Source organism: Plectropomus leopardus, chromosome 21, assembly GCF_026936395.1.
Source record: "Plectropomus leopardus strain MGB_pleo_1.0 chromosome 21, ASM2693639v1, whole genome shotgun sequence".
Taxonomy (NCBI): Eukaryota; Metazoa; Chordata; class Actinopteri; order Perciformes; family Serranidae; genus Plectropomus; species Plectropomus leopardus.
In genome coordinates, this window is record NC_142196.1 from 15,937,828 (window position 1) to 15,964,704 (window position 26,877).

Genomic DNA, 26,877 nt, shown 5'->3' on the forward strand with positions numbered 1-26,877 from the left:
TCGTCCTTTCAGTTGTGGACCCAACTGCACTTTAAATAATTAGAGTCCACTAGACTCTTGTCTGCTTTTATTGGCTCTCTGTGATACATTACTATGAGGCCTGGAGGATGAGGTAATTTGTAATAAAGGTGGTGTCCACAGAGCAAATTGGTTAAGTTGTGGGAAAAATCACTTTTCATAATTTTGTATGAATTACATCCAACATAAGCCTCTGATGAGACAGTATCTGCTTCCTGCAGGTTCCTTTAATCCTTCTATGTTGTCACGACCCTTTATTTCCAATTCACACTGTTTATGGATTTATCACTCTCTGCCCTCCATCTGAATTTTGCACAATATAATAGACACATGATTGCAAACAAGCGATTCTAGAAAAACCTGAAGCTGAAAGAGAACAAATTTGATTAGGTTGAAGAGAACTGAGTTTTAAGAGGAAAAAAATGTAGATAATAAAAGTTAACGATGGCAGTATTTACCTGCTGTAATTTCTGGTATAAGGACTTTAGACTTGAGTCTTGACCTTGAATAAGACATGAGAAAGTTCCAAAAAGGAGACTTGACTTAGACTTGACTTTCACTCTGAAAGTAAATCGAAAGCAAATGACAAAGTATAGTTTCCTCCTGTGTATCATTACAGTTTTAACAGGATGTTGCACATTATGTGATCATGTTCCTTCCTTATTTGCAGTGCTTTATGCTTTAAATATCAAATAAGTCATTGTGATGTTTTTCTGTTGCTGCAATCCCCTCATCTCTCCACTTGTACATGAGATTTCAGTTGTGCTCAAAATGTGTCATTGCAGCTGTTGTCATGGTTGTGCTACCGTCAGACATTTAATGGGTGTTGTCCTCTCCTCCCACAGTTCCCCAGTCACAGCCTGAGTCCAGATCAGAGGAACATAATTTGGAACAGCAAGCAGGGCTTCACCATCCGAACCCCCACCTTCTATTACATTGGTCTCTTCTATTGCCAGACAATCACTGACGGTGTCACACACAAGTCACGTATATACTTTGTGCACAGACCAGGTCAGCACTGCAGGAATTCCTTTCATAGATACGAATCAAATTGTACCTTAACGTATAAGTATGTCCGTATATTTTTTAAATATATTTTCTATATTTTTTGTCTTTCTTGTCACAGTAAGTAAAATCATGGAGGTGTATCTGAACAGCAGTGGACCTGTGCAGGCCCTGAAGGGGGAGAGACTGGTCTTGAACTGCACTGCCACTGGGGAGTTGAACACCAGAGTCAACATCACCTGGGACTACCCTGGAAAGGTCAGAGCTGCTTTAAAGTCCGTGGAGACTTTGTATGAACCAGAAGAGAACAGGTTTAAATGTTAAATGACCTTTGAAGGAGACCGAGCAGGAGTTTTTCATTCCGTTAACCTGCAGATCTGACTTAAATGGACAGACTAGTTATTCATTGATTTTTAAAAGTAGATACAAAGATTAATCATGACACTTCAAACCAACTATATTTTTTACATTGCAATTGTTGTAATCTCAAGTGGAATGAAAAACCACACATATTTTTTCCTCTTACCTGTAGTGCTATTTATCTATCGACATTGTTTTGGTGTAAGTTGCAGAGTGTTGGAGATATCAGCTGTAGAGATGTCTGCATTCTCTCCAATATAATGGAACTAGATGGCACTCGTCTTGTGGTGCTTAAAGTGCAAAAAAAAATTGATTAACTCAACAGCAATGCCTCTTTCCAGAAATCATGACCTGGTTACTCAAGATAATCCACACACCTTATTGTGAGCAGTTTCATGCAGGAACTATTTTTTCTCTACCAAAATGAAACCTGCCAACCATATCACCATGCAGAAAGAAGCGTGCATCTATTCATCGACGAGAGACTCGTGCTCATGACAGCATGAGATGTAAACATTAACGGCGTCCTCCTTGGCTGAGGTGCAACATCAGCTAGCTCACTGGTGCTTGGTAAGCTAGCTGCAGTTGCACGCTTCCTCCTGCTCAATGATTCTGTTTGCAGGTGTAGTTAACTGGAAAGAAAATAGTTCCTGGAATAACAAAATAAATGAAAAAGATTATTTAAATTATGATTTAAGGTTATGCTTTCACAACCTGATAATCCAGAAGTTGATTACTGGTCTATAAAGAAATAATAAGTTACTTTTATTGCATTTAATTAAAACTTTTAAACCTTTTAGAAAGTATGCGTTATCAGAGAACGGTCACGACATTCCTTAAGTAAAAAAATAAATATTTAAAAGAACAAATGTAACTGTCAGAAATTCAATCAAGGAAGCACCAGTATTTTGATTCACAGGTTTTAAAACAAAGTTTCAAGAAAACAAAGGTGAGCCTCCAGTGTAAACTCTGTGGCTGTATCTTCCTCTCCACCTTCAGAATAACAACACCGGCTCTACTTCAAAGAGGCTACTGAAACACAGAACGCACATGTTGTTCTACAATATTCTGACCATCCCAAAGCTTCAGCGTTCAGACCGAGGCCTCTACACTTGCCGTGTGACCAGCGGGGAAAACACAAAACAACAGAAAGTCACTGTCACTGTGTATGGTGAGTGTCTTCCTCCGAAACTGCCTGAAATTTAGATGATTCAACCGGATTCATATGACCAGATTACTCATTGATATTTTTAAAGCTAGTTTCCCTCTGATGGTGATCAGCTTAGCTTTTTGTCTGGGTGTGTTGGATGAAGGTCACAATAATGCTAAACTTTTCCATTTGCTTTCTTACACAAATATGTGCATGTGTTTTTTTAATTGTAGACCGTCCGTTCATTCGGCTCAAGCCCAGACATGAGTCTGTGATGGAGGTACAGGCAGGACAGAAATCTTACAAAATCTCTCCAAAACTACGAGCATTCCCCGCTCCTGAAGTCATCTGGTAAGAGGTCCCATTGTTTCCTTGGAATCACCATCATCCAAATCCCTTTATTTTGGCTTTAGTTTTTTTGCTTCCCTAAACCTATTTCTTTTTCTAGCTAGCACACTTCCTCAAAGCATTTTCCCTTGAAAATTCTGAGACTGATGTTTGCTTTAGGTGCCAAGTATTGCAAAAGGCATTTAGTCATCGAAATGATACTAGTGAACTCTAATTTTAGTCTTAGTGGTTTTCCTCCTTAAAACTTTCGTTACTATTGGCAATCATGCAATACACAGCTTTTTTTTTTTTCCTGACAGGTTGAAGGATGGCATGGTGGCAGCAGAGCAATGCTCCAGATACCACATGGATGGGAGCTCCCTGGTAATCCGGGATGTGGCAGAGGAGGATGCTGGGAAGTATACCGTCCTGGTACGAATCCAAGAACATGGACTCTACCAGAATCTCACGCTCACACTTGTGGTCAATGGTGAGACATTAAATTCTTTACCAATCAATTAACATTTAGCTCCGTCTTAGGCTTCCCTCAATGTTTAAACTTTTGTGTTTGCTTGTTGTTTGACAGTGAGTCCTCAGATAGGGGAGAAGGCAGTGTCGTTGCAGGACCCGGGCTCAGTGCCACGGGGGAGCAGACAAGCCCTTCACTGCACATCTCACGGGATCCCTCCTCCACACATCCAGTGGCTCTGGCATCCCTGCCCGTCCAAAGGCCTGTAAGTAGCCTAAAAGACTTACTGCAGCACAATTTGTGCACATTAAACTCTTGCCAGGAAATCATTGAAAATTCCTCCAGCTGCAGTAAGTTAGGTTAATTATTTAATAGTATAAAAATCTAGAAATATTTCAAAATAGCAGTATTTCATTTCAATCAACTTAAATGAGCAATGTGTAAGATTTAGGCAGAGTGGTGACGACTGCAATTTGTAACCAGCTGAAACTTCTTTTGGTTAAAATTCCTTTCATGTTTTTTAGCTCAGAAAGTTTTTACCGGCAGCTGCATTATTTGCAGAGGTCTCCTCCTCTGCAGAACAAATGGACCAGATGATTTACACTGGTAAAATGTTATAGCAGCTCCACATTACAAATCAGGGTTTTTCCAGTGCTGTTCGGCATGTCACAGATAAACCACAAGCCCTGCACCTGCTAATGTGTGCTTGCATTTTTTTTCTCTGATACATTAAGATTCAGACATTCAGGTGGTTTTTACCATGAACTGAATTATCCATGGAAGTGTCTTTCTCTCCAAAACAAACAGATCCAGTAATTTAAATACTATTTTTTTGCGGGGCTGTGGTGAGGACATAGCCTCTGTACATGGGTCACCTGCTCTACCAACTGAGCTACTGGGCACCCTGGATCCAGTCATTTAAATTGATAAATACACTGAATAAAGTAGTTTCAGGTTAAAAAATCTGTGTTTTTGTGAACCTGATTTTTGCCAACTAATTGGCTGCTAACTTTATTGGTCAACTTCAAAATGCAAATGGCCCTATCTAGAGCCAGTGTTTGGTTTGTCCAATGTTAGCTACTGTAGACACATAAACGTGCAATATCTCCATCGATGAGGACCTGCTCCTCCCAAGGACCTGTAGATATCAATGGCTCATTTTAAGATAAAAACATGATGATTCTAATTTTGGGGTAATTATATAAAAAAGAAAACATACTTATATTGTTTTCCATTTCTTTTAGTATATCCCCCTTAATCCTACACACTGGACCTTTAATACAGTGTAACAAATGAAACAGCAAAAATTATAGTAAGCTATAAATAGTAAAATTCATCTAATGACATGTTGTTGCTGTTTTTAGTTCATATCATATAGTCGTATAGTTTGTATATTTTGTGCATATATTGGCTGCAAAGGCTAAAAATAATATCAGTGTCATGATGTTACAATTATGTTATATCTTGTTTGTTTTATATTATTTGGTGGTGGTGGTGTGTGTGTGTGTGTGTGTGTGTGTGTGTGTGTGTGTGTGTGTGTGTGTGTGTGTGTGAGAGAGATTTTGAAAAACGAGACATGTTTTGTCTATTTCAGCATGTGTTCAGACAGCGTTTCCTTCTTGTGACCAGAACAGATGCCTTTGGAGGCCTTTCATGTGCGGGAATGTGTGAAAATGTGTGTGTGTGTGTGTGTGTGTGTGTGTGTGTGTGTGTGTGTGTGTGTGTTTAATCGTGTGTGTTTGCGGCCATATTCATGTGTATGTGTCTCATCATATCAGCGTTTATCTGTTTGCTTGCTTGTGCAACTCTTTCCCCATATGTTTGTTCTTTTACTGTCCGTGTTTCCTTCTTCATGTGTTTGTTTAAGTGTACACAAATGCGTAGCTTGTGCGTGTGTGTGTGTTGCAGAATGTGTGTGTGTGTGTGTGTGCGCGCGCCTGGTACATTCACAGACACCGTACACAGTGTATCTCAGACATAAAAGGACAGAGAAAAAAAAACACACTTCAATAGAAGCCAGTTCCGTGCTCTCAGTCACGATTTGTTGGTTTCCAAATCAAACGCTATGATTTAATGAATTTCCTGTCCAGGACGCAGGGTAAGAGGCCTGTTTATTATTGTGATTGCACACCGCATCCTGTGATGCCTTTTCTTATATCTGACACACACACACTATATATAAAGTTCTCATGAGAAATGGCCCAACCCAGTGATGCCGGGGGACAGTCATTTAGTCAACACACACGAGTGCTCAAGCAGGCGCTTGGCAGAAACATTGATTGAGTTGTTCTTGGAGGTCAGACACTTATTGTGTTGCTTATGACCAAGTCAGAGAGGTTAAGTATTACCTGAGAGCACCACAGCAGCCGCCCATACTCTATTCCCCCTCTGAGACGCACTGACATCATCAGTGTACTTGACCCTTAACACCGGCACTCTCACATGGCGCCATGCCGAGCTACCTCCAGTGTGGTTTCATCCGTCTGTCTGTGCCAAGTGTAATCTACATAATGTCCATAAACACTTGTTTGACCGGCTGGTGAAGCTAAAGTATCTGAAATTCATTTACCCTATAAAACCTGGAATTACATCAGTTTTCTTGTGCTGTGTTTAGATACCAAAGCCATATATTTAAACCTTTAAAACCTGAACAATTACTGAAACAATTTCTTTTGAAAACATGTCTAAAAAGACAATGAGCAACTTCGCAAGAGAAAAATTGCAAGAAACTGGGGAAAGGTAAAATAAAAATAACCTGAAAATTAGTTTTAAAAGAGAGAGCGAGAGCGAGAGAGAAATATCAGAAGTTAATAACCTAGAAAACTATATTTCTAATAATTATTTAAAATGATTATTATTGTAATTATAATTAACCTTTTTAAGTTTTATGTTCGTTTTTTACTTTTTGTAAACCTATTGTTTTTTAAATATTTTTTTACATACAAGTTGACAGCATCAAAGCACCTGCGAATTTCAGTGTGATGTAATATTTGTGCAATTTAATACACAGAACCTACACGCACAACACAACAGTGTTCAACTTGGTCACATTTCAGTCATTATGGTTAACAATAATCTTTCTCTTGATGTCGGGGTAAGGTACCCTAACCCTAACCCTAATTTGTTGCTTAAAAATGTAGATTCTGATTGGTTTGTAAGTAAAATTTCAAGTTTTATTTGATGTTTTAGTCTATAAGTAATAACACAATTTGGTATATAAGAAAGCAAACATGGAACAAAGGCATTTAACAACAAAATAGTCCAGTAGATTTTTCGAAATCACAGAGGCTGCTTATAAGAGCTAAAATATAATTGCACAGTAAAGGTTCAGCAGATTCCATCTGACTTCTTCACTGGATAATTTAAGGTCCTTTGCAAAGCTCTGTTCTGGTTCTGCTTCAGTGTTTGCATTGAGTATGTCTCTTTAGTTAGTTTTTGGCTGGATCCTCACCAGGCCCTTGTTCTTTGCAGCCCGGCTGCACCGCGAGCCTGACGCCGCGCCGGAGGAAGCCCATGGACAGTGGACCAGGCTGGGCCAGGCTGATGGGGGGCCTCGCGCCCGGGTCCTGGGCCCACTCCTGGGTCTGGCCCTGGGAACCGCAGTGCTCTTATCTGGCTCGGGCAGGAGGCGCACTGGGCTTCCTGTGCGAAAATCAGAGCGCTTTTCCTCTCGTTGTTTGGCTTCCTCTCCGACGCGAGACGCTTCCCAGCAGCGTGATTGTCCCTTCGTCTTCAAACGTGGCACAGTCCGCTTCCTCAAGAGCTTGATCTATTCTTGAGAGCCCCCTCCACCTCCCCACACACCCCTTCCCCAGCTCCTCTGCCCCCCACACATACCTCTCCAACCCCTCTGCCCTCCACCCCAACCGAGCATCAAGAACTCCCCATCGGATTCCATCCCCTCCACCACCACCACCACCACCACCTCCACACACTCATCAGCGCTCCTCCACAGCAGCCAGAACCCTCAGTGACATTCCCAGTGATCCCATGTGATGATCCTGCGCTTGCTAAACTGGTGTGGAAAAGGAGGAAAGTGACTTGGAACACTGCTGAGCAGTGAAGACCAGGAGAAAAAGAGGAAAATAAGTCACATCACTAAGGATATAAGGACACCTGCTTTACTGATTATTTATTTATTTCCTTCATTTTCCCAATTTAAGGCATCCCCCGCACCCAGCCATCCTGTAGTTTTATGCTTTTTACATTTCACAGACATTTTGAGCCAGAAGAAGTGCAATTCCATTCATCCACCAGCCACATTTCTGGAGCTGCTTTGCTTATTTTTTTGTGTCCTAGAGTGGTACTATAATGGGTGCATGAACTGTGCCTGTCCCAAGCCCTAATCTGATTCTGACATCCACAAAAGCTGTGAGTTTCCGTTTCCGATTTTTTTAGCCACTGGTAGAAGGTCAAATGTGCTCACCTTGGACGGGCAAAACAGGAGAGAGGACAAGCTTTGTGTTGTTCACTATGGGATGCCTACAGTTCTCTATATAAAGACTGACGGTCAGCGGATGCCTACCATGTAGGAAGTCTGCACGGACCAGAGACTATGACCAACCCTCTGTCATATTGTGTCGTCCAGTGTCATCCCATGTCAAAATGTCTTGTTTGTCTAAAGATGTCAGTATAACAGCCCTGTGTCTTGTATTGAAAGTTAATTAAAATCTAAATGTATGAGTGCCATAAGTGTAGTAGTAAAGTCCATTCATGCGTGTGTGTGTGTGTGTGTGTGTGTGTGTGTGTGTGTGTGTGTGTATTAAGTATGAGTGTACGTAATGTGCAGGAATGTCAGTGTGTGTGAGTGTTTATGTCCCTTTCTACGGGTGTTTCCCAATGTGATTCATTCCTTGTATACAGATGTTCTATGAGTAATATATGAATCTAATATTTAATAATTTTATACAACTAACTTACATATGATGAATGACAATATTTGCCAACTTTGTATAAATCTGTATTGAAGCGTTATATCAGTTGTTTGTGTTTTTGCATTAAACTTTGCTTATATTTGGTTTATACAGCAGTGTGGTTATTTTGGGTTTGAGACAGGAACGGACAGAGACAGCGGTAAAAGCGTATTTTAGGCAGTAAAACAAGACAGGAAGAAAAAGGCAGGAGATGACCCCCACTGATACACAACTCATTCATATTTCCAAGCAGCTGCTGCTCACCCTGTTCGCAGGCACACACTGCGTGAATGTGGCTGCGTGTATCTGTGTTCGTTTAATGTTTCTAACCACGTTTATGTCCTCACATCCATCCAACTAATACTATTTGTGTGTGTGAGTGCAACTTTTGAGTGGGAAGGTTTTTCCTGGGAAGCATGGGAGTGTGCCCTGGTGTAATCTGTGCCTGTGTGATGGCCATGAGTGTGTGTGCATGTAAGCATGTGTCTGTCTGGTCCGTGGTGTCATGCACAGGGTGGGTCGTTTGTGCAGTTGCACACTACATGCCAAGAGGAAGAGCAATCAGGGAGCAGAGAGGAACCAAGCTCAGGGAGGAGCTCGGGACAGACAGAAAAGGATACAGACAGAGACAGGGAGTGAGAGGTGCAGTGACACATCCATAAACAGGCAGAGGATCAGTGAACACTGTGGAAATGATGGTTTACAGTGAGGATGATGGTTAATGTCTAAATAATGAAGCTGCATTCTTTTGATTATGAAATCTGTCTGGTTATGAGATAGATAGATGGATAGATAGATTAAGGAATAGATTGGCATTTTAGATAACGATTAACGCTCCTGTTAAAATTTAATCATCAGAATAATCATCATAATTACAACGCATTGCATCTATATTGGGCTTTTCATAAGTGATTAAGGTGTGTGTGTGTGTGTGTGTGTGTGTGTGTGTGTGTGTGTGTGTGTGTGTGTACCTCAGAACATGCCTAATTAGCTTAGTAAACATGAAGTTTCTACTTTCCTCACAAACTTTACAGGGGGATACAAAGTCTCTTCAGACTGCATTTTTAGTCTGACATCATCTTCTTGATAACGCACAGCAATATTTTATTTCGTTCAACCTTCAGATGGTGTCTTATGACTTTGGTAAATTTGGAGCAGCAAAAGTTAAAGGGGGAAACTTTTCGATTTTCTTTTTAACCTTTTGTAAAATATATCCCTATAATTCACAAATTATGCCCTACTATCAAGGATTTTGCAAGGACATGCCAAATAACCTAACTGGTGAATATGGAGAAGTTACTATTTTCACAGCAAAAGTTAAAGTGCTTGTTTCTGACTACATTTCAGTCTGCCACAAAAATGTATCCACTCTCTGCGATGCAGAGATGATACCCTGCCATTAATTGTTTTATTTTTGTATCAAGCCCTACATAGCATCATTTAGTAATCTTCTTCTGAGTTTCTTCTTTTTTTAGGAAATGCTTTCACAGTGCATTTCCAGTAAACTCTTTCAAATATCTTTAATTTTTGGTGTGCAAAAAAGAATAGCGCCTCTGTAATGCACAGTCTATGGCCTACTTTTGAGAATTTTATTTTGTTTGAATACTTTACATCATTCAAGAGGGAGAAATCTGTCCATGACATAAAGATTCCCACATCTAAATACATACATAATGCAAAAACAGAAGTAAAGTGCATAGTACAGACAAGGCACACATAAGTGCATATACATGCAATACATGCAGCACTACCTGTCATTCTGCACCATCCTTTTGTCCTTAGTTTAGGAGATACACTGATAGAGGAATTAAAGAGTTTTCAATTCCTATTCAGGTATCTCAACCTGTAATAGAGGCTTACAGTGTCTACCTAATGGAGGGAGTGTCTATTCTGAATACAGGATAATTTCTGCCTTTTTCAACTATAGTCTTTTCAAAGAGAGATTTTGGGGAGGAGACACACCCTCACCCCATCACTTCAAATGCTGTGTTGACCAGGTTATTTGTGATTTCTAACTTAACTGATAAATTACCAAATCAAGCTGAAATTCCGTAACGTAATACAAGCTGTTCAGCAATTACTATTACGAGACATGGAGAAGTAGATTAAATATACACCTTCTCCCTCTGAAATTAACTGATCAACCATTGTGTGTTTTAGGCCCCAAACCGAAGCTCCTGTATGATTTCACAGTTTTTCATCATAGGAGCATATGTAAAGCACAAAGCAGCCTACATAAGCTCCTGTTCCCACAGCCCCACCAGTGTGTAATCGATGGATTTAGACTTGTGAGAGTCATTGAGAGGGACAGGAACTCATGTCCTGGAAATGTGGGATGATTTGTTAAGAATGGAAGGAAGTTGATCTACAGGATTACAATACCACCTCTGCATCCTCCATGGATGAACAATCCAGCATTACATAGCACCCCAAAGATCCACTATTGTCAGCCAGCAGGACAGAGTGAGAGGACGTGATGCTATTAATAAAAAAATAGTTTGGTGATGATGATTTTGTGAATGAGGGTGAAGATAACATCAAGCAGCAATGATCAAGGCGTTCGCCTGATGTTCTGGTCTTCCTCCTGCCGAGCACAGCTGAGAAAAACACACCCACACCTGGACGCAGCATAGAATGACTTGTGTCAACACAGCTGAGTCCCTGTCCCTATCTTCCTCATCCTCTTCCTCCTCCTCCTCTTCCTTCTTCAAGGTGTGTATGTCCAGCGTCCTCCTCGCTATGGAGCCCTGTGACTGAGAGAGTCCCCACCACGTCCACAAGCAACCACATCCTGAGTATTACGCACAGACAGGAAGTGCTTCAAGGGAAGAAAAAGGTAGGTAAAACACTGAAATACACACTGACAGAAGAGCCATGATGTGTTTGTAGCAGGATTTTTACTTACTATTGAAAACTGGATTAAAAAAACACACACACACACACAAACATCTTGCAGTTTGTCCTGCAAAAACTATTTGAATTGCAATTATTAACAGATTTTTTTGATGGAGATCAAAAATATCAAGAAGCAACCACTGGAGCGGAAAAATGAGGTCCATGCTGAACTGCCAAAAACTGCAGTTCATCACATGGCCAGTTAAGGCTGGCTCCAAAACAGAGTATATCCCCATAGAAAAAGTCTCTGTAGCTAATTTTAGCATTCATGACATGTTTTTCCCAATTTTTTTTTATGTAAATATCAGGAAACTATTCTTATAATAAGTATAATTTTATATTTAAAATTATGTTACAGAAAAATCTACATATAATGATAATAATAATAATAATAATAATAATAATAATAATTTTCAGAACTTTTCAGGTAACTTTATTGCTTGTTTAGTACTTGCTCATTTTTTGGGCAATGTCTTGTTAAGTTGCTCATTGGCAATGAGCCTCCAAGTTTCAGAGGGTTATCCCTCAATAAAAATGTTAACAGGTGAGTTTATAAATTCACCCCCATAAAGTCATCATGAATATTAAAATTAGCAAAAGAGTCCACAACCGTTATTTGTTTGTTTGTTTTTGTTTACTGTAAATTTGGTCATTTTAACATGGCTGTCTATGGAGCCAGCCTAAAGCGGCCATTAGAGGAAGTGTAGTTTTTGATAATGCAAGTTGCCCCAGAGGTTGCTGCTTGCAGAGAACTTCATTGTATAGTTCTCTTTATAATTTCACTCACAGGATTATTTCTGCTCTCACTGCCCTTCTTTTTTTCACTTCCCCCTCACACATACGCATTCACAGATACGCATCTTTATTAATACTTATCGACAGCTTGCATGTTAAGTTCTCTACTGTGTTGGAAGTGGGCAGGAGGTCTGGCTCAGAGACCCCTATTGTCTCCTAAGTGGGCTCATGGAAAATGTGATTCCTGCCATCAGTGGTAGAGGTAATGAGCCTGAACATTAAATGTGTGTATGAATGTGTGAGTGTGCCTTTTTTTCATAGTGTGCAAAGTGCCGGTTTGTTCATGCGGATGTTTGTTCTTTCCACAGACAGTGGGAGTCCTGACTGTGGCAGAGGCCTTTGTGTCTGGTGTCTATTGCTGCGTTGCCTCCAACTCTGCAGGCACAGACCAGCTGGACATCCACTTCTACGTCACAGGTAGTCACTGAATCATTTCCTTGGATTTACAACTCATGGGCGTTTTCTTTTTTATTCCCAACATCTGGGAAATTTTTTTTCATTTTTTTTCCCTCTCCCTTTCATTTCCTAAGAATTTTGGTTTTACAACTGGTGTTGGTCTTCTCTCTGTTATATGCTTGGTTTTCTCACTTTACTCCTCCTCAGTTTCAACATGAAACAAGGCCTATATCAGCTGATCCACTTGATGCTTAGTCACTTTTGGATTTGCAATTAATTTCTGAAGTGATATTTTATCCAAAATAATGAGTGAAGATGGAAAATAATCATAAAATAATCTTGATTCTCCTGTATAGCCATAATAAGGGGAGAGCAGAGTGAGTTGAGCAACACATTTTCAGTCCCAACTAATAAAGTAAGAGCTAGCATCTTACTAACAGTAGAGCTTCATATTGTAATTTCCAAAAGCGCATGCACAGATGACATTTATATGTTGCTGACTGTGGCTTGGGAGGTGGTAGGAGGCAGACCAGAGAAAGCCGATCAATATATCTCAATCAATGGTTTGTTAAAAAAAAAAAAAGTGGTACACACGTAACTAAAAATATGTACAAACAACAAAAAAATAAAGCAAATAAACAGTTAGTTTGTCTTAAATAAACATAACTTTACATAATGTGCAAATGAATACACACTTGCATCCAACCAACCCTGTCACAGCCCGAAGCAACTGCTTAAACACAGCCTCCAATCAGCAGGAGACAGTTTAGGCTGTACCATTTCACTCCTGCAGGTGTGTCTAATACCTCTCCTGAGACAGGTAAATGACTCAATTAATTCTTCTCACTTTTCTTAAAAAAGAGACATTCATGCACAGTGCACCATATAACTTATACTTGTAGTCACAGATGAACAGATTCCAGAGAAAATTATTTTCAATCCCTAATTTGCCTAATCCTAGAAGCGTCCTAAAGTCCTAGAAATGCCCAGAAATATAGAAATATCCTAAAACTGTAGAAAAGTATCAACATTCTAGAAATGTCCTAAAATCATAGAAATTTCCTAAAATCCCAGATTTATCAAAAAAAAAAAAAAAAACAGAAACATTCTTATATCCCAGAAATGTGCATTAATCCGAGAAACATGTATTGGGCTGCTGCGAGTGGCCCCTGGCCTCCTGTCATTTTGCAAAGTGGCCCCCAAGCAAAGCAAGTTGGGGAAAAGCTGCTCAGATAGTTTAGTATTAGCAAAATGTAACTTTTCATATCCATAAATCTGATACTTGCTAAAGAATATTAAGACATTTAATATTTTAGTACCAGATACATAAAAAACATACTGTGAATAAAATAAAGGTATCACACACATTAATGTAGGTTGAATTTCTTGGCAGAGTAAGGTAGAGTACGTGCATCGGGTACATGCTGCAGATTTGTGTGTGATATGAAGTTTGATTAGTTACTAGACCTACAGGTAAAAGTTTTGTATTACGTGCATGTGCGTGTGTTTGTGCATGAGGGTGTGCTGAGCTATTAGTGTGTAAGCAAGAGCGAAACAGGAACCTGGGGCTCTTATCGTTCCACTTCCCCGTGCAGCGCACTTCCTTGGACTGGCAGGTCCGCTTTATTTCGGGAGGCCTTGGGGTGTTTGGGAAAGATAAACACTATCTGCCATCAGGAAACTCTCGAGCCGTTTCCACGGGAAGTTTCAAATGGCTAAAGTAAATAAAAAGCCTTTTCACTGTATTCCACTAGCTGCTTTTACCCACAATAGCCATTCAACACTGTCGTCAAAGGTTACAAAAAATGGAGGATCAGTCGAATCAGCTGTCCTGGTTTCAGGCACCAGACAGGATCCACATTCGTATGTGGAGAAACTGAGAGGGCTTATTCATCAAACAAGAGATCAGCAGAGGTTTATATTGTTGTTCATGTTCCCTCACCTCTTCACCCTCATCAATCCATCTCTGCTTCCCTCAGATGTCCCAGGAGGCTTCAGTGTAAACCAGAGGGAGGAGCCTAGAGAGGGTGGAGACCTCCATCTCACCTGTGTAGCCAATAAGTACCTGTACACAGCGCTGTCATGGCAACGAGTGAATGACACAGAAGAAGCCCAGTCCCGTAGCCTGAGCAGTCAGCAGCTCACATCAGGAGAGTTTTCTAATTCTCTGGTCCTGTTGCTAAGCAACCTGACAGCCAGAGACTCTGGAGCCTACAGATGCTCCGCCCGCCACCTGGTCACTGGACAGGAGACACACCGAGACACACAGGTGGAGGTCACAAGTGAGTAGTCACAACTTTATATCTTCCTCTTTAACATCAAAGAGCCAGTAGTCTTTTATTAACAATAGGCTAATTATCTCCTTTGTATTGAGCTGTTTTAGATTGTGTTTTTAGTTTGATTTTTTTTTTTTTTTTATAAGTCAGTATGCAAATTTTTAATTATTTTCTTTTATTGAATTTAAGTTTTAGTCCCAACCACTTAAATTTTAGTTATTAGGTTTTTTTTCTTTGTGACTTCGAAGGGGAACATTGAAATGCTCTAAATTAAGTGCCATTTGAATTTCATACTTAGATATTAAATTTCAGTGGTTATTCAGTTACTGTTAAGTTTTAGATCATTTTTGCCTTTCTTTGCACCCTTACAAGAATTGAAAACCTTCCATGTGTACTGAATTTCACCGGTCCCAGAGCTGAAAAAGGGCCCTGGAACATACCTGATATTAATATTTATTGTCTTGGGGCCCCAAGTGAGTCGTTAGGGCCTTGAGCTTGTGGCTTAAAAACGATTTTCTTAATTCCTAATTATAATTCTTAATTACTAAATTAAATACAGATTTAAGTTGCTCTGTCTATATATCTAAAACTCACAGCTTCCCCATATTTTCTGTGCACATATGTTGCACATACATACAAACAAACAAACACTGACCCTCTCTCGCAGAGTTTCATTGCTTGGGAATTGGGTCCCCTCAGCTTCCTGGGGCCCCACCCTGCCTTTGCTCTTGCGCTGCAGCTCAGCACCTCTTTCACGTGGGAATGAGCTCTTGTCTGGAGGAAGAGCACACAATGGCACTTCCCACAATGCCACATTTACAGGCCCCCACACAGGGCCGGAGGAACAATCAGCCAATCAGACACTGTCAGGCCCCAGCCCCCGCGGACAATCATCAATTGTTGTCCAGGAGGAAGATAGGGGAAACAACAATCAGTCGCCTTGGTTAAGTGACTTTTCTTCATGTCTTTTACTGCTGTTCTCTATACAATCAGGGCTCAACACGTCAGCTTCCTCCCAAGGGTCCCCCACAAGGGAATTACTAGAGAGACAGGGCGACCATAAAGAGAGAAGTTGGGGAGCTAAAACACTAGAAAAAGAGGAGGGATCAAGTAAAAAATTAAAACAGGGTTTTAGAGACACAGGGAGCAATGTCATCTAATTATAGTTTGTGAGTATTGTAGTGTAATTATAGTGCACGAGAAGGAAACTTAAAAAACTGCATTCAACTTATCGTGTACACTAGGCCAAAAGCTGTCCACATGATGAAATACTACATTGTTGTTGCTTTTTAGAAATGGGTTTGTACTGTGGGGTATTTCAGGGTGACTAAAGGGCCCAAGAGAACCCAAACGTCAGCTGACTCACAGGTTGAAGCCAAGGCCAGACTTCTGGAAAAATGTGTCACTGCCACTGCACGGTTATTATCCAAAAGTGGCAGTGGTCCAGAAAACATGGGAATAAATAGCACTGCTTTCACTACAACACAGATGTGTTTTAGTCTATAAATAACTGCAAGTGTAATCATTTACTGCAGGTTTTAAGTATCAGAAGTAAAGTCCTCATTATGCAGAATGATAATACTATAATATTTGAATAAATGTGTAAACTGCTCATTAGTTGGAAAAGTGGAAATGCTTTACTTACTTTCTGTACTATTGTCCAGTTAGATGCATTGTCTTTCACTGCTGAAAAGGTTGCCTTTTCGTATATCCGGGGCTGTCTATGCAGCAGAATGTTGCTTATGCTTTTGAAATAGGTGCTTAAGTACCAGAGAAAACAGAGGAAAAGGGCTGCAGCATTTGCTTTTATTTAAGAGGTAGAAAACCTATAACTACCAGAATGCACTGTGCCATAATAGGACCAACAGTGAGTGGCCCAGAGAGTGGTGCAGAAATTGGTCCTAAATCTCAGAAATGAGTTTGCATTTGTGCACTTCCAGTTCCATTGTCTTAAAGGCAATGGGTTTTTAAAATGGGTTATTGGTTAGATGCCTGAAATGAGGTCTGTTGCCACAGTTTATTTTCAGCAATAATCCTAATTCCACAGGAAAAATCACACAGTTTTGTTTTAGGGAATCCTGGCGATGCTACCTTGCCTGTTTCACTTCAATCCTTAATCTACAAAGTAACTGTAGCTATAAGATAAACTAGGGAGAGTTCAAACTACATCATTTCTCTTTGAAATGTGATGGATTGAAATAATCGAAATGCTCAAGTAAAGTGCAATTGCAAGTACATACTGTACTTGAGTTAATGTACTTATACCACTGATTTGCCAAAAGTTACACAAACACACTCAAACTTTGGCTTTCATATATATTAATGGTTTGTGTGTTTCTTTTTTTCAGTTTTGGAGGCTCCCCTGCTGCTTAATAATCTGACAGACTGTACTGTCAACGTCAGCAGCTCAGTGATCCTTAGCTGTCCCTCTGAAGGGGTCCCACCCCCAACCATCACATGGTATAAGGATGAACGTGCTCTGTCGCAGGGATCAGGTAAACAAAATATAGAGAATAAACATGCAAACTGCAGCTGTGTTCTGGTGTCTAAGACTTTGTGCCACCGCCTTCAGGTATTGTGATATCACCAGAAGATGGGACCCTCCATATTGATCGAATTGCAGTGGAGGACCAGGGCCTTTATACGTGCCAGGCCACCAATGACAGAGGATCTGCAGAGAGCTCTGCCTATATATGGGTCACCGGTGAGCATCTGTCAACACGTAGTATTTTTTAAGCATCTCTGCCTTTGATTGGCTGTGTTTACTTCTTCTCAACAGTAGAACTCTTCCATATATGGGTATGTCTGGATGTCCATTGTTCTCAGTTCTGTAAATAGATGTATAGTCTGGACATATAGTACACTTTGTCACTTTGTTTTTATAGACGTAGTATGTATACATGTGGTGTGTCAATTCTTTTAATGGGAGATATATAGATGATATTGCTACTTCAATTCTTAAGTAAACATTGTTTAAATAAGACCAATGTGGGACATACCCAGTCTTTTGTTCAGTTGTCCTTATTCATAGACACATCCTCATTTTCCTCTCTTGAGAGGACCACATTTTTCCCGATTGTGGGGTCCCTGTTTTCCAGTGGCTCTACATTTCTGCAAAAAAAAAAAAAATAATCAGGGAAGATAAAGAATAGTTCTTATTTACAGCTGTTATAAGGCTTTTTTTCCAGCTTTATGAGTTGAATTACTTAAGGGCTGTGGGTAAGGAGAGCACGGGGACAACATCTTCTTGGTTTCTCTATTACTTTAATGTCTACTTCATCAGTCGGACAAAAACCCAACTGAACACAGCAAAGTGATTTGTCACTTCACATCTCTCATATCATTCCCGATCTAAACCATCCTTGACCTGAAAGGGAAGGTGCACCACATTATGTAGTTCCTCATTTTAACTTAAAGGGGAGCACACAATATAATATATGAATTTACCGTTAATTAAATTAATATATTTGTCTAAAATCAGAGAAAAAAATAAGGTTATCCACCAAATAAAATAAATCTTCACAAAAATAAATATAATCTCTATTATAAAAACGTGCTCACACTCACACACACTCAATTATACATTCAGCCAGGCCCCTGTGTGTTTTTGCCACCCCCCCAAGTTTGAGCATCGTTCCCTGGTAGAAGTGGTGGACGAGCTTCACAGTCAGGGTCTGCAGAGAAGGAGTGGCTGTGTGTTGTTGTGTTCTGATCAGTCAGGAAGGAAGCTGTCTCCCGTTTTTATTTCCTCCAGAAAGGGCCTGGCCTGCATCTCAGAGAGGCTCCACACTGAGCTGAGTGTTTCTGCTTCTTCACATTAAAATGAGAAAAACAAACATTAAGATGGGATTTAATGAGGAAGTTAGATGATCGTGTTTATGGATCATGGTGTGACAGTGTAAACACAGTGCCCCCATTTGGAGGGGTGGAGAAAAATTAAAACATCAAGCGCCTCAGTAAAATGATTTATTGTAATTCTCTGATTAAACGTCTGATTTATTTGCAATTTCTGTCTCTGATTATCTCAATTTTGAAGTTAACTGCAATGAATGCATTATAAAGGCAATGATATTCAAAGTCTATGCAGCTCACTCCAGCCTGTTTGTTTATATTATGTAAATGTAATCTAATGTAAAATGTAATGAAGTTGTGATGTATATTTGTGGTCTCGATGTGTCTCTAGGTGCCTCAGAAGCCTCATTTCTGGAGATTCCTGCACTTACCTGTACCTGTGTGGTGGCCACCCTCTTCTGGCTCTTGCTCACACTCTTCATACGCAAACTGAAACAGGTAAGATCAAACAAGATGACAGTGTTTTCTGGTATAATGAAACAAATATATGGTACATAATATGTCCAAGGTTTACTATGTACTATTGTAAATATTCCTACCTTTTAACTATATGGAGAGTTTAGTTTGCACTACATAAATCACAATTCTGATTATGTGGCAGGTGGTATGCATAGATCTAGATTTTTGGGGGTATGCAGGGGACACATCCACCTTAGCATTTAGGAGCTGTAGCAGAGGGCTTTTATTTTGATTAAATTAAAGACGTACACTATAAATTGATGCATAAAAGGCACAAATTGGTGCATATAAATTCCCTAGAGTGCAGTGTGTTTGAAGCTCAACATTTTGTGGCAGAGAAAAAAAAACCCATTGTTTGCATGTTTAACAGATTTTTTTTTTTTTTAAAGAAACACAATGCTAGGACAACACTGGTGTGGGTTTTTAAAACACATACATTTCTCTCCAAAGCCTAGCAGGTCAAACAGCAAACCAGAGTACCTGTCGATCATTGTGGACAGAGGAGACGGGCCAATAGAGGAGCAGTGTGAGAGACTGCAATATGATCCAAACCAATGGGAGTTCCCTCGGGAGCGGCTCAAATTAGGTACACTTCTGTATTTTATGATGATAAGAAATGCAGAAATTGATGGCGTTTTTTTTTTAGATTAGAACTTTAAAAGTAGCAGATGGGCACATTATGAAATCCACGCAGGAGAATAAAATACAAAAGACAATAGAAACATACAAACAAGAAACCTAGAACACCAGCTCAGATTCATATACTAGAGGTTTCGATGATAATGTGCAACAAATATGACAAAAAAAACTGCAACATGATGGCAGAGACAACAGACTCAGACATAATTCAGGTAGGTTTTCCACATTTTTAAAAATGTTGTAAAAAAATATATATATATAATGTAAACGCAAGGGTTTATTCTTCTTCTCCTTAAATTGTCCTTTTTTATTTGCAAATGCAATGTTTTGACATCCACAATCAAGACAAATGAATACAAGCAGTGAAAAAGGAGACATTTTTTGGCTTTGTTTTTTGTCATGTGCAAGGTATTCTAATGGCACTTAAACATCACTCTCTTACAGCCTTTAACCATTGGTACTTTTTTCATTATTTCACTGCAATAAAATGTTCTTCCTTGCTGCATAAATAAAAATACAATGCAATATATAAATGTTTTTTATGTTGCATATCTGCTTGGGAGACCAAAGATGAGGGACACTGGGTGCATCTCCACTTCCCAACCCAACATATTTTCTTTTTCAGATAGCACATTAGACACGTTTCTTTGAAGTTTACAGCATGACCAGAGACACTTATGGTGCCAGTTTCTGTCTTGTTATTAAGGCATATGTGGGAAAGAGATAAGCTAAAATGATGTCTATGGTTGGGTGATATATGTATTCTATGTATGATCTTAAACGGTGTTGCTCTGATACGCAAACCAAAATGTTGTTTTTTCCAGATGTCTTTCCGAAATGGATGATTTTAAGTGACTTTGATTTGTGATATGAAGGATTTTGAGAATGTAATGCTTACACCAGGAGAGAGAGAAGGTATTTAAGATCACATCACAGATAGAAGGACTTTCTCAGAGGTCTTATCAGATTATTATTGGGAGTAACTCTCATTCCATTAATCAGACTTTGTGTCTGTGTTGTCTTTGCTGAGCTAATCAACTCCAGCAGGGGGTGTGTGTGTAAACTGTGTTGACTGGAACTAATCAGCTCACTAGGGTGGGATTCATCTAGATGGACTCTCTTATCAGCGTCTCACGTCCAGGATGGATGATAATAATAGTAATTATTAAAGAAGCTCAATTAGACACAAAAACACACCTCCCTTTCCTGCCTGTCAGCATCACTCACATTCTTTCTCTCTCTCTCTCTCTCTCAGGGAAGCCTCTGGGCCGTGGAGCCTTTGGTAAGGTGATGCAGGCAGCTGCGTTCGGTATAGACAATGCCACCAGCTGCAGGACTGTGGCTGTTAAGATGCTCAAAGGTACAAGATCTGGTATCCTGAGAATAAAATTTCACTCTGTGCAAAAAACATTTGTGCAACGCTTTCTGCTTTTTGTCCACTAGAGGGAGCTACAGCCAGTGAACACAAAGCACTGATGACTGAACTGAAAATCCTCAACCACATCGGACATCACCTGAATGTAGTCAACCTGCTGGGAGCTTGCACCAAGCCGGGAGGTGTGTGTATGTTTCCATGCATGTGTGCTCTAAATTAGTGGTTCCCAAATATTCCAGTAACAATTATTAGTTTAAGGTCAACACAAAAGATAAAGAACCACATTATCAATTTTATTTCACAAACACGTTGGCTTAGATAACACAAAAATGAAACCTATTGCAAGAATAAACAGAAAAAGCAAACCAAAATAAAACAAAATAAAAGCTCTGTGGCAGAAATTGGTTGTAATTCAAAACGAAGAGTGTTTTTCTGCAAACTTGACAGGTTCATGAGTGACTTGCACCCAATTCAGAATTGACCACAACCCACCATATGTGAACCACTGCTCTAAACAGGCCTATTTATATGCACAAGTTCCTTATCATTCATGTTAATGTGTAAGCACTTTGGTGCACTTTGAGCTTGTCAATGCTTGTATAAGTATTTATATGTGTTTGTGCCCTCACCTGTGTCATAATATATATGTGTGTTTTCTTTGTGTTTAGGACCGCTGATGGTTATTGTTGAGTACTGTCGCTATGGAAATCTGTCTACCTTCCTGAAGGGCAAGAGAGAGGTGTTTGTGCACAACACTGTGAGTGTGATTATATTTAATAACACATTATTAAAGATGCTGTCACGATAGCCACATTTCACGTTAAAACAGGATCTCCATGGCGTGCAGACAGAGTTCCCACATGCCTGTGTGCCCCACACTTCTCCTTGCAGTTGAGAAAAAAGAAATTGCCCCTTTGTGCTTCACACAATTACAAAATCATACACTCAAAAACTCACTTCTGCAATCTGTTTGAGGTTCGAAGATGTTATCAGTTCTCAAGCAGGACGTCCACTTCCTTAATTTCTAATAAACAATACAAACTGTGGCCTCAAATGCCATTTTCACAGAGCAAAACAAGTTTATGAAATTCCCTTTAAAAAAATACCAAAACCCTTAAGTGTCAGAAGACACTTAATTCTAACTGGGTCATAAATTTCACTTTCTGTTATACAATGTTTGTTAACAACTAACTGAGTCTCTCCCGTATCTCAGCCGGCCGGAGAAAAGGATGGAGGGCCAGGTTGTGGCAGCAGCATGTCTGAGTTGGTTGAAAGTCACCAAAAAGAGAACGACCCAGGTAAGATTTAGATTCAAATTAGATATCAGTGGAGGGAATTTGTTTTCACTGTATATTCAAATATACACTCAGAGCAGTTAACACACACAATGTAGACAGTCAAAGACATCACAGTAAACACAAAGACACACATGCACAAAAAATCATGTCATCAGTCATGTCTGTGCATGATTAAACTTTTTAGTTACACCCTCTTGCCCCTCTCTTTCTTCCTCTAGATCCCAAATCTGCCTCTAGCTCTCCTTTATTCCTGGAGGATCTCATCTCCTTCAGTTTCCAGGTGGCGCGAGGAATGGAGTTTCTGGCATCTCGGAAGGTCTGATGCTTGATGTCTGTGAGCAAATGTGTGTGTAGGTGCTGGTACAAGTGTGTCATTATTTATGGTCTCCGTGTTTCTGCATCAGTGTATTCACAGAGACCTGGCAGCCAGGAACATTTTGCTTTCTGACAATAAAGTGGTCAAGATCTGTGACTTTGGCCTGGCCAGAGACATCTACAAAGACCCTGACTACGTCCGCAAGGGAGATGTGAGTATATGTGAGCAATGTGGTTCCAAAATCCAATGTCCACACTAGCATTTATTTATTTTGTTTTATTAATTTATTTATTCAAAATGACAGATTACATACCGCGAAAATTCACCACTGAAAGCAAAATCTGTGTTCACAGTGCTGTTTTCAGTATTTCAACATTAAAACATTAAACAACTTATTTTTTCTTAGTATGTCGCATTTTAGAATTCTTAAGATTATATTAGTCATAAAAATAGGTGAATCGTTTTGTTTTGTTTTGTTTACATTTACAAAAATAAACAGCTTTTGCAGCCACTTTTTAAAAAGATACCCACTACAGGCAAAAACAAAACATTTTTTGAAAGTACTGAGCATACGACTGAATTAGACAGACTTGGATTATACTGTTTAAATTGTGTGAGTTTTTAACACGTTTTTATATTGTTATTATATGCAGACCCCTATGACTTTGATTAAACTAGAATAATCCCTTGTTTACCACGGAGGCTTGTGAGAAAAACAAAGTTGTTATACAAATTATCTTTTTGAGTGTGAATTTCACTGCCTACCTGTCACTCCGAAAATTAATTTTAAAATCTTGCTGCTGGTGTTAAATCACATTATGGTTCAGCACTTGAATATATCTCGACATGATTGTGACATATGAGCCTTCTAGGACTCTCAGGACATTTTTGAACTCAATTTTCAGTCATTTTTAAAAATAATCTTTTTTTTATCTTTGAACCTCTTGTCTGCACTTCTGTTATTTTAATGGTGATTTTTATTTATTATTTTACATTTTAAATCTTCTCACTTTGCTAGTTTATTGTAAATCTGAATAAATTATTATGTTTTACATTTTATTGCTCTGTAAAGCACTTTTAATTGCTCTGTTGTATGAAATGTGCTGTACAAATAAAGCTGCCTTGCCTTTTCTTTTGCGCAACAAAGATCATATAACATTATTCCTCCAAAGGATGACTTTACAAAAAACTAAACTTTAAATGCTTCTTCAGAATGGCCTTTTGTGACTCTGCTCCTCTGATTGGCTGATAGGCTCGTCTCCCTCTGAAGTGGATGTCTCCAGAGTCCATCTTTGACAAAGTGTTCACCACACAGAGTGATGTCTGGTCCTTCGGCATTCTGCTGTGGGAGATCTTCTCTTTGGGTAGGAGCCCACTCAACATGGTTTCGGTCCAAATGACCACAGGGAGCGGACAAAATAACAAACACAGTACAAAAGCCCTGCAACAAATATCTGCAACCTTATGATCTTTCATTTTTAAAACCGCGTTTGGAAGCTGATCCCATGCTTTGGTTGGGTATGTTCATATATTGATGTGTGTGTTTGTCCAATAGGAGCTTCCCCGTACCCTGGTCTGCACATAGATGAAGAGTTCTGCCACAGACTGAAGGGGGGAACAAGGATGCGAGCACCTGAATACAGCACACCTGAGATGTGGGTGCATACATTTTTAATACAATTGCCTACTGAAGTCAGTAGGGGAGGCAGGGACATACAGTAGCAAATATGGGGTCAAGGGGGAAGAGCATCAGTTAAAACAGTGGTTTCCAACTGGTGGGTTGCAATCCAAAAGTGGATCATGGGTCTACTCTGAACTGACTACAACCCTGTCAAGTTTGTGAAAAACTGACTGTCTGGGCTTTCTTTTTTTAATCCTCCCAAGCTATAGACATTTTTCCTTGAGCCTCTCTGAGTGACTTAGGGAATCCCACCACTCTTTCTTTTCTTTTTTCTTTTTTCAAGAACTGTCAGAAATTTGAAAATCCAATTATTATATCTGTATTTAAAGTTTCTGGCTGTGATAAATGGTGTAATTTTGGCATTTTTAATTTAAGCTTGCCTGTGGTTTGGAAGGCATATTTTCTTTAAAAATTTGCAAAAATTAAAAAAAAAAAAAAAACATTGCCAAAACATTTTAGAGAAAAGGAAAATCACAAAACAAAATTGAAGAGAAAGAAATGGTCTTTTTTATAAATGATCCAAAATTTTAAATAAAAAAAAAAGCCCTAAATTTTAAGTGGGGAAAAAAAGCGCAAATAAGAAAAAAAAGACAATATGCCTTTCAAACCCACGGGCTCGCTGGTATGGAAGGCATGTTTTCTTTTTTTTTTTTTTAATTGCTTTTCTTTTGTGCCCACAGGGGTTCAAGCTCCCAATGTAAACAAATCCTACAAACAACCCTGTTTTTAACTAACTGCACCACATTCTTGCAATATGTTTTATTTTATTATTTTTGAAGCCCAAGTATTATTCACATTGTCAAATAAAATTCAATGTGTGGTAATTTCTCTTATGTGCAGATCATGACCGAATGATTAAGGAGAACCATTGGCTGGACCAGTTTGGAACAACTGATTTAAACAGAGAGAGAAAGAAAGAGAGAGAGAGAGAGAGAGGGATTAACATTAACACCTGTATGTTTGTGTGTATAGTTACAGCACAATGCTGTCATGCTGGGAGGCCAGTCCCTCAGATCGACCCACCTTCACTGACCTGGTGGAGACCCTGGGAGACCTGCTACAAGCGAGGGTCCAGCAGGTCTGGCTTTTTATGGATCTCACTCCTTCCTTTATTTCTTGTCCAACAATTTATTTTCTCGATGTATATATAATTACACAAAAAGACAAAAAATGTCTAACAAATACTCTGAATTGTTTCTTCTCTTTAACAGGATGGAAAAGACTATATTCCTCTGGGCTCTTTCATAACTGGAGACACTGGTCGCAGTGAGACCTTCAAAGAAAACCCGCTCGCAGTCACAAATCTGAGGTAAATATACACAAAAGAAAATAAAATCACAATGTAACTGAATATACACCATGTAGGTGTGAGCCAGCACAACTTCACTTCACCAAATCTTATGTATGATGGAAAAGTGCTATAATAATAAAAAAAAAAGAGAAAATTTAATGAGACAGGTGCAGATGTGAAAGTGACAGGAGAGGTAATAGAAAGTCTATTCAGAAACAACAACAAACATGTTGAGAAATTTCAGGCTTTTTTTCTTTTCTTTTTTTAATCTTAATCCAATCCATCCAGTTACATGAGGGGTATGGCCACACTTCAGACGTTTGAGGAACTCTCCTGCGAGAAGCGAGACAGCCCTGATGTAAGACAACACCTCCACTTCTGCTTGCAGGCACGCACAAACATGCATACAGAGAGGATGAGACAAAAATGCATCCTCACTTTGTCGGAATTTAACTAATTTCAGTAGAAACAGTTAAAAAAAAAAGGATGAAAACTCGAAACCCTGTCACGCTCTGATAAGCTGCATGTTTGCATCATTTCTGTTGTAGGATGAGCAAAGTGACAGTGGCATGGTCCTACCATCTGAGGAGCTGAGGCGTCTGACATGGAACTACAACACCAAGAGCAGGAAACTCAGCAGGTGGCAATTTTTAATACCTGACCAGTGAGCCCTTGACTTGCCTCCTACCTGCCCAGATATCTTATTATCTGTCAACATCCCACAGTAGAACACACAATAATATTGCATGCATTCCACAATATTTTTGATACTATGGTAGATGACTATGACAGACATTTTTATGCTGTTCTGAAGTTTATTCAGCTGTTTTTAGGACATGTCATATTTTGACATTTTTACCATGCTACAGCCTTGCCTTTTTGGTCATTTTTTCACCATGCTTTTTTTGGGATGTTTTTGGCCGGTTTTGCATAATTCTATGCTATGGCATGTCGTGGCACGCTATTTTATGCTGTTTTTAAGCATTTTCAGCTGTTTTTAGGACATGTCATATTTTGACATTTTTGCCATACTATAGCCTTGCCTTTTTTGTCATGTTTTCAACATGCATTTTTATAGTGTTTTTGGCCATTTTTGCAACTTTCTCATACCATGGTATGTCTTGGCACGCTATTTTATGCTGTTTTTACGTGGTTTTAGCTGTTTTTTTGAGAACATGTCATATTTTGACATTTTTGCCATACTATAGCCTTGCCTTTTTGGTCGTTGTTTCAACATGCATTTTTATGGTGTTTTTGGCCCTTTTCGAAAAATTCTATGCCATTGCGTGTCTTGGCACGCTATTTTATGCTGTTTTGAAGTGTTTTCATCTGTTTTTGGGACATGTCATATTTTGACATTTT

The 26,877-nt window shown here is 39.3% G+C and overlaps 1 protein-coding gene across 2 annotated transcripts in view; it reads left to right on the forward strand.

The window, feature by feature from the left end:
- Window positions 1-26,877, forward strand: part of flt1 (fms related receptor tyrosine kinase 1) — a 78,549-nt gene that overhangs the window by 12,091 nt on the left and 39,581 nt on the right. For both annotated transcript variants that reach the window (XM_088071680.1, XM_088071681.1), the window contains 25 exons: window positions 864-1,029; window positions 1,145-1,281; window positions 2,383-2,554; window positions 2,767-2,884; window positions 3,181-3,350; window positions 3,447-3,594; window positions 10,955-11,078; window positions 12,241-12,349; window positions 14,308-14,610; window positions 16,953-17,099; window positions 17,177-17,308; window positions 18,788-18,894; window positions 19,366-19,501; window positions 20,810-20,914; window positions 20,998-21,111; window positions 21,598-21,686; window positions 22,143-22,227; window positions 22,446-22,543; window positions 22,632-22,754; window positions 23,796-23,907; window positions 24,099-24,198; window positions 25,197-25,302; window positions 25,436-25,533; window positions 25,804-25,873; window positions 26,064-26,155. In XM_088071680.1, coding sequence (XP_087927806.1) covers window positions 864-1,029; window positions 1,145-1,281; window positions 2,383-2,554; window positions 2,767-2,884; window positions 3,181-3,350; window positions 3,447-3,594; window positions 10,955-11,078; window positions 12,241-12,349; window positions 14,308-14,610; window positions 16,953-17,099; window positions 17,177-17,308; window positions 18,788-18,894; window positions 19,366-19,501; window positions 20,810-20,914; window positions 20,998-21,111; window positions 21,598-21,686; window positions 22,143-22,227; window positions 22,446-22,543; window positions 22,632-22,754; window positions 23,796-23,907; window positions 24,099-24,198; window positions 25,197-25,302; window positions 25,436-25,533; window positions 25,804-25,873; window positions 26,064-26,155 — 3,161 coding nt within the window. The remainder of the gene's footprint in view (window positions 1-863; window positions 1,030-1,144; window positions 1,282-2,382; window positions 2,555-2,766; window positions 2,885-3,180; window positions 3,351-3,446; window positions 3,595-10,954; window positions 11,079-12,240; window positions 12,350-14,307; window positions 14,611-16,952; window positions 17,100-17,176; window positions 17,309-18,787; window positions 18,895-19,365; window positions 19,502-20,809; window positions 20,915-20,997; window positions 21,112-21,597; window positions 21,687-22,142; window positions 22,228-22,445; window positions 22,544-22,631; window positions 22,755-23,795; window positions 23,908-24,098; window positions 24,199-25,196; window positions 25,303-25,435; window positions 25,534-25,803; window positions 25,874-26,063; window positions 26,156-26,877) is intronic.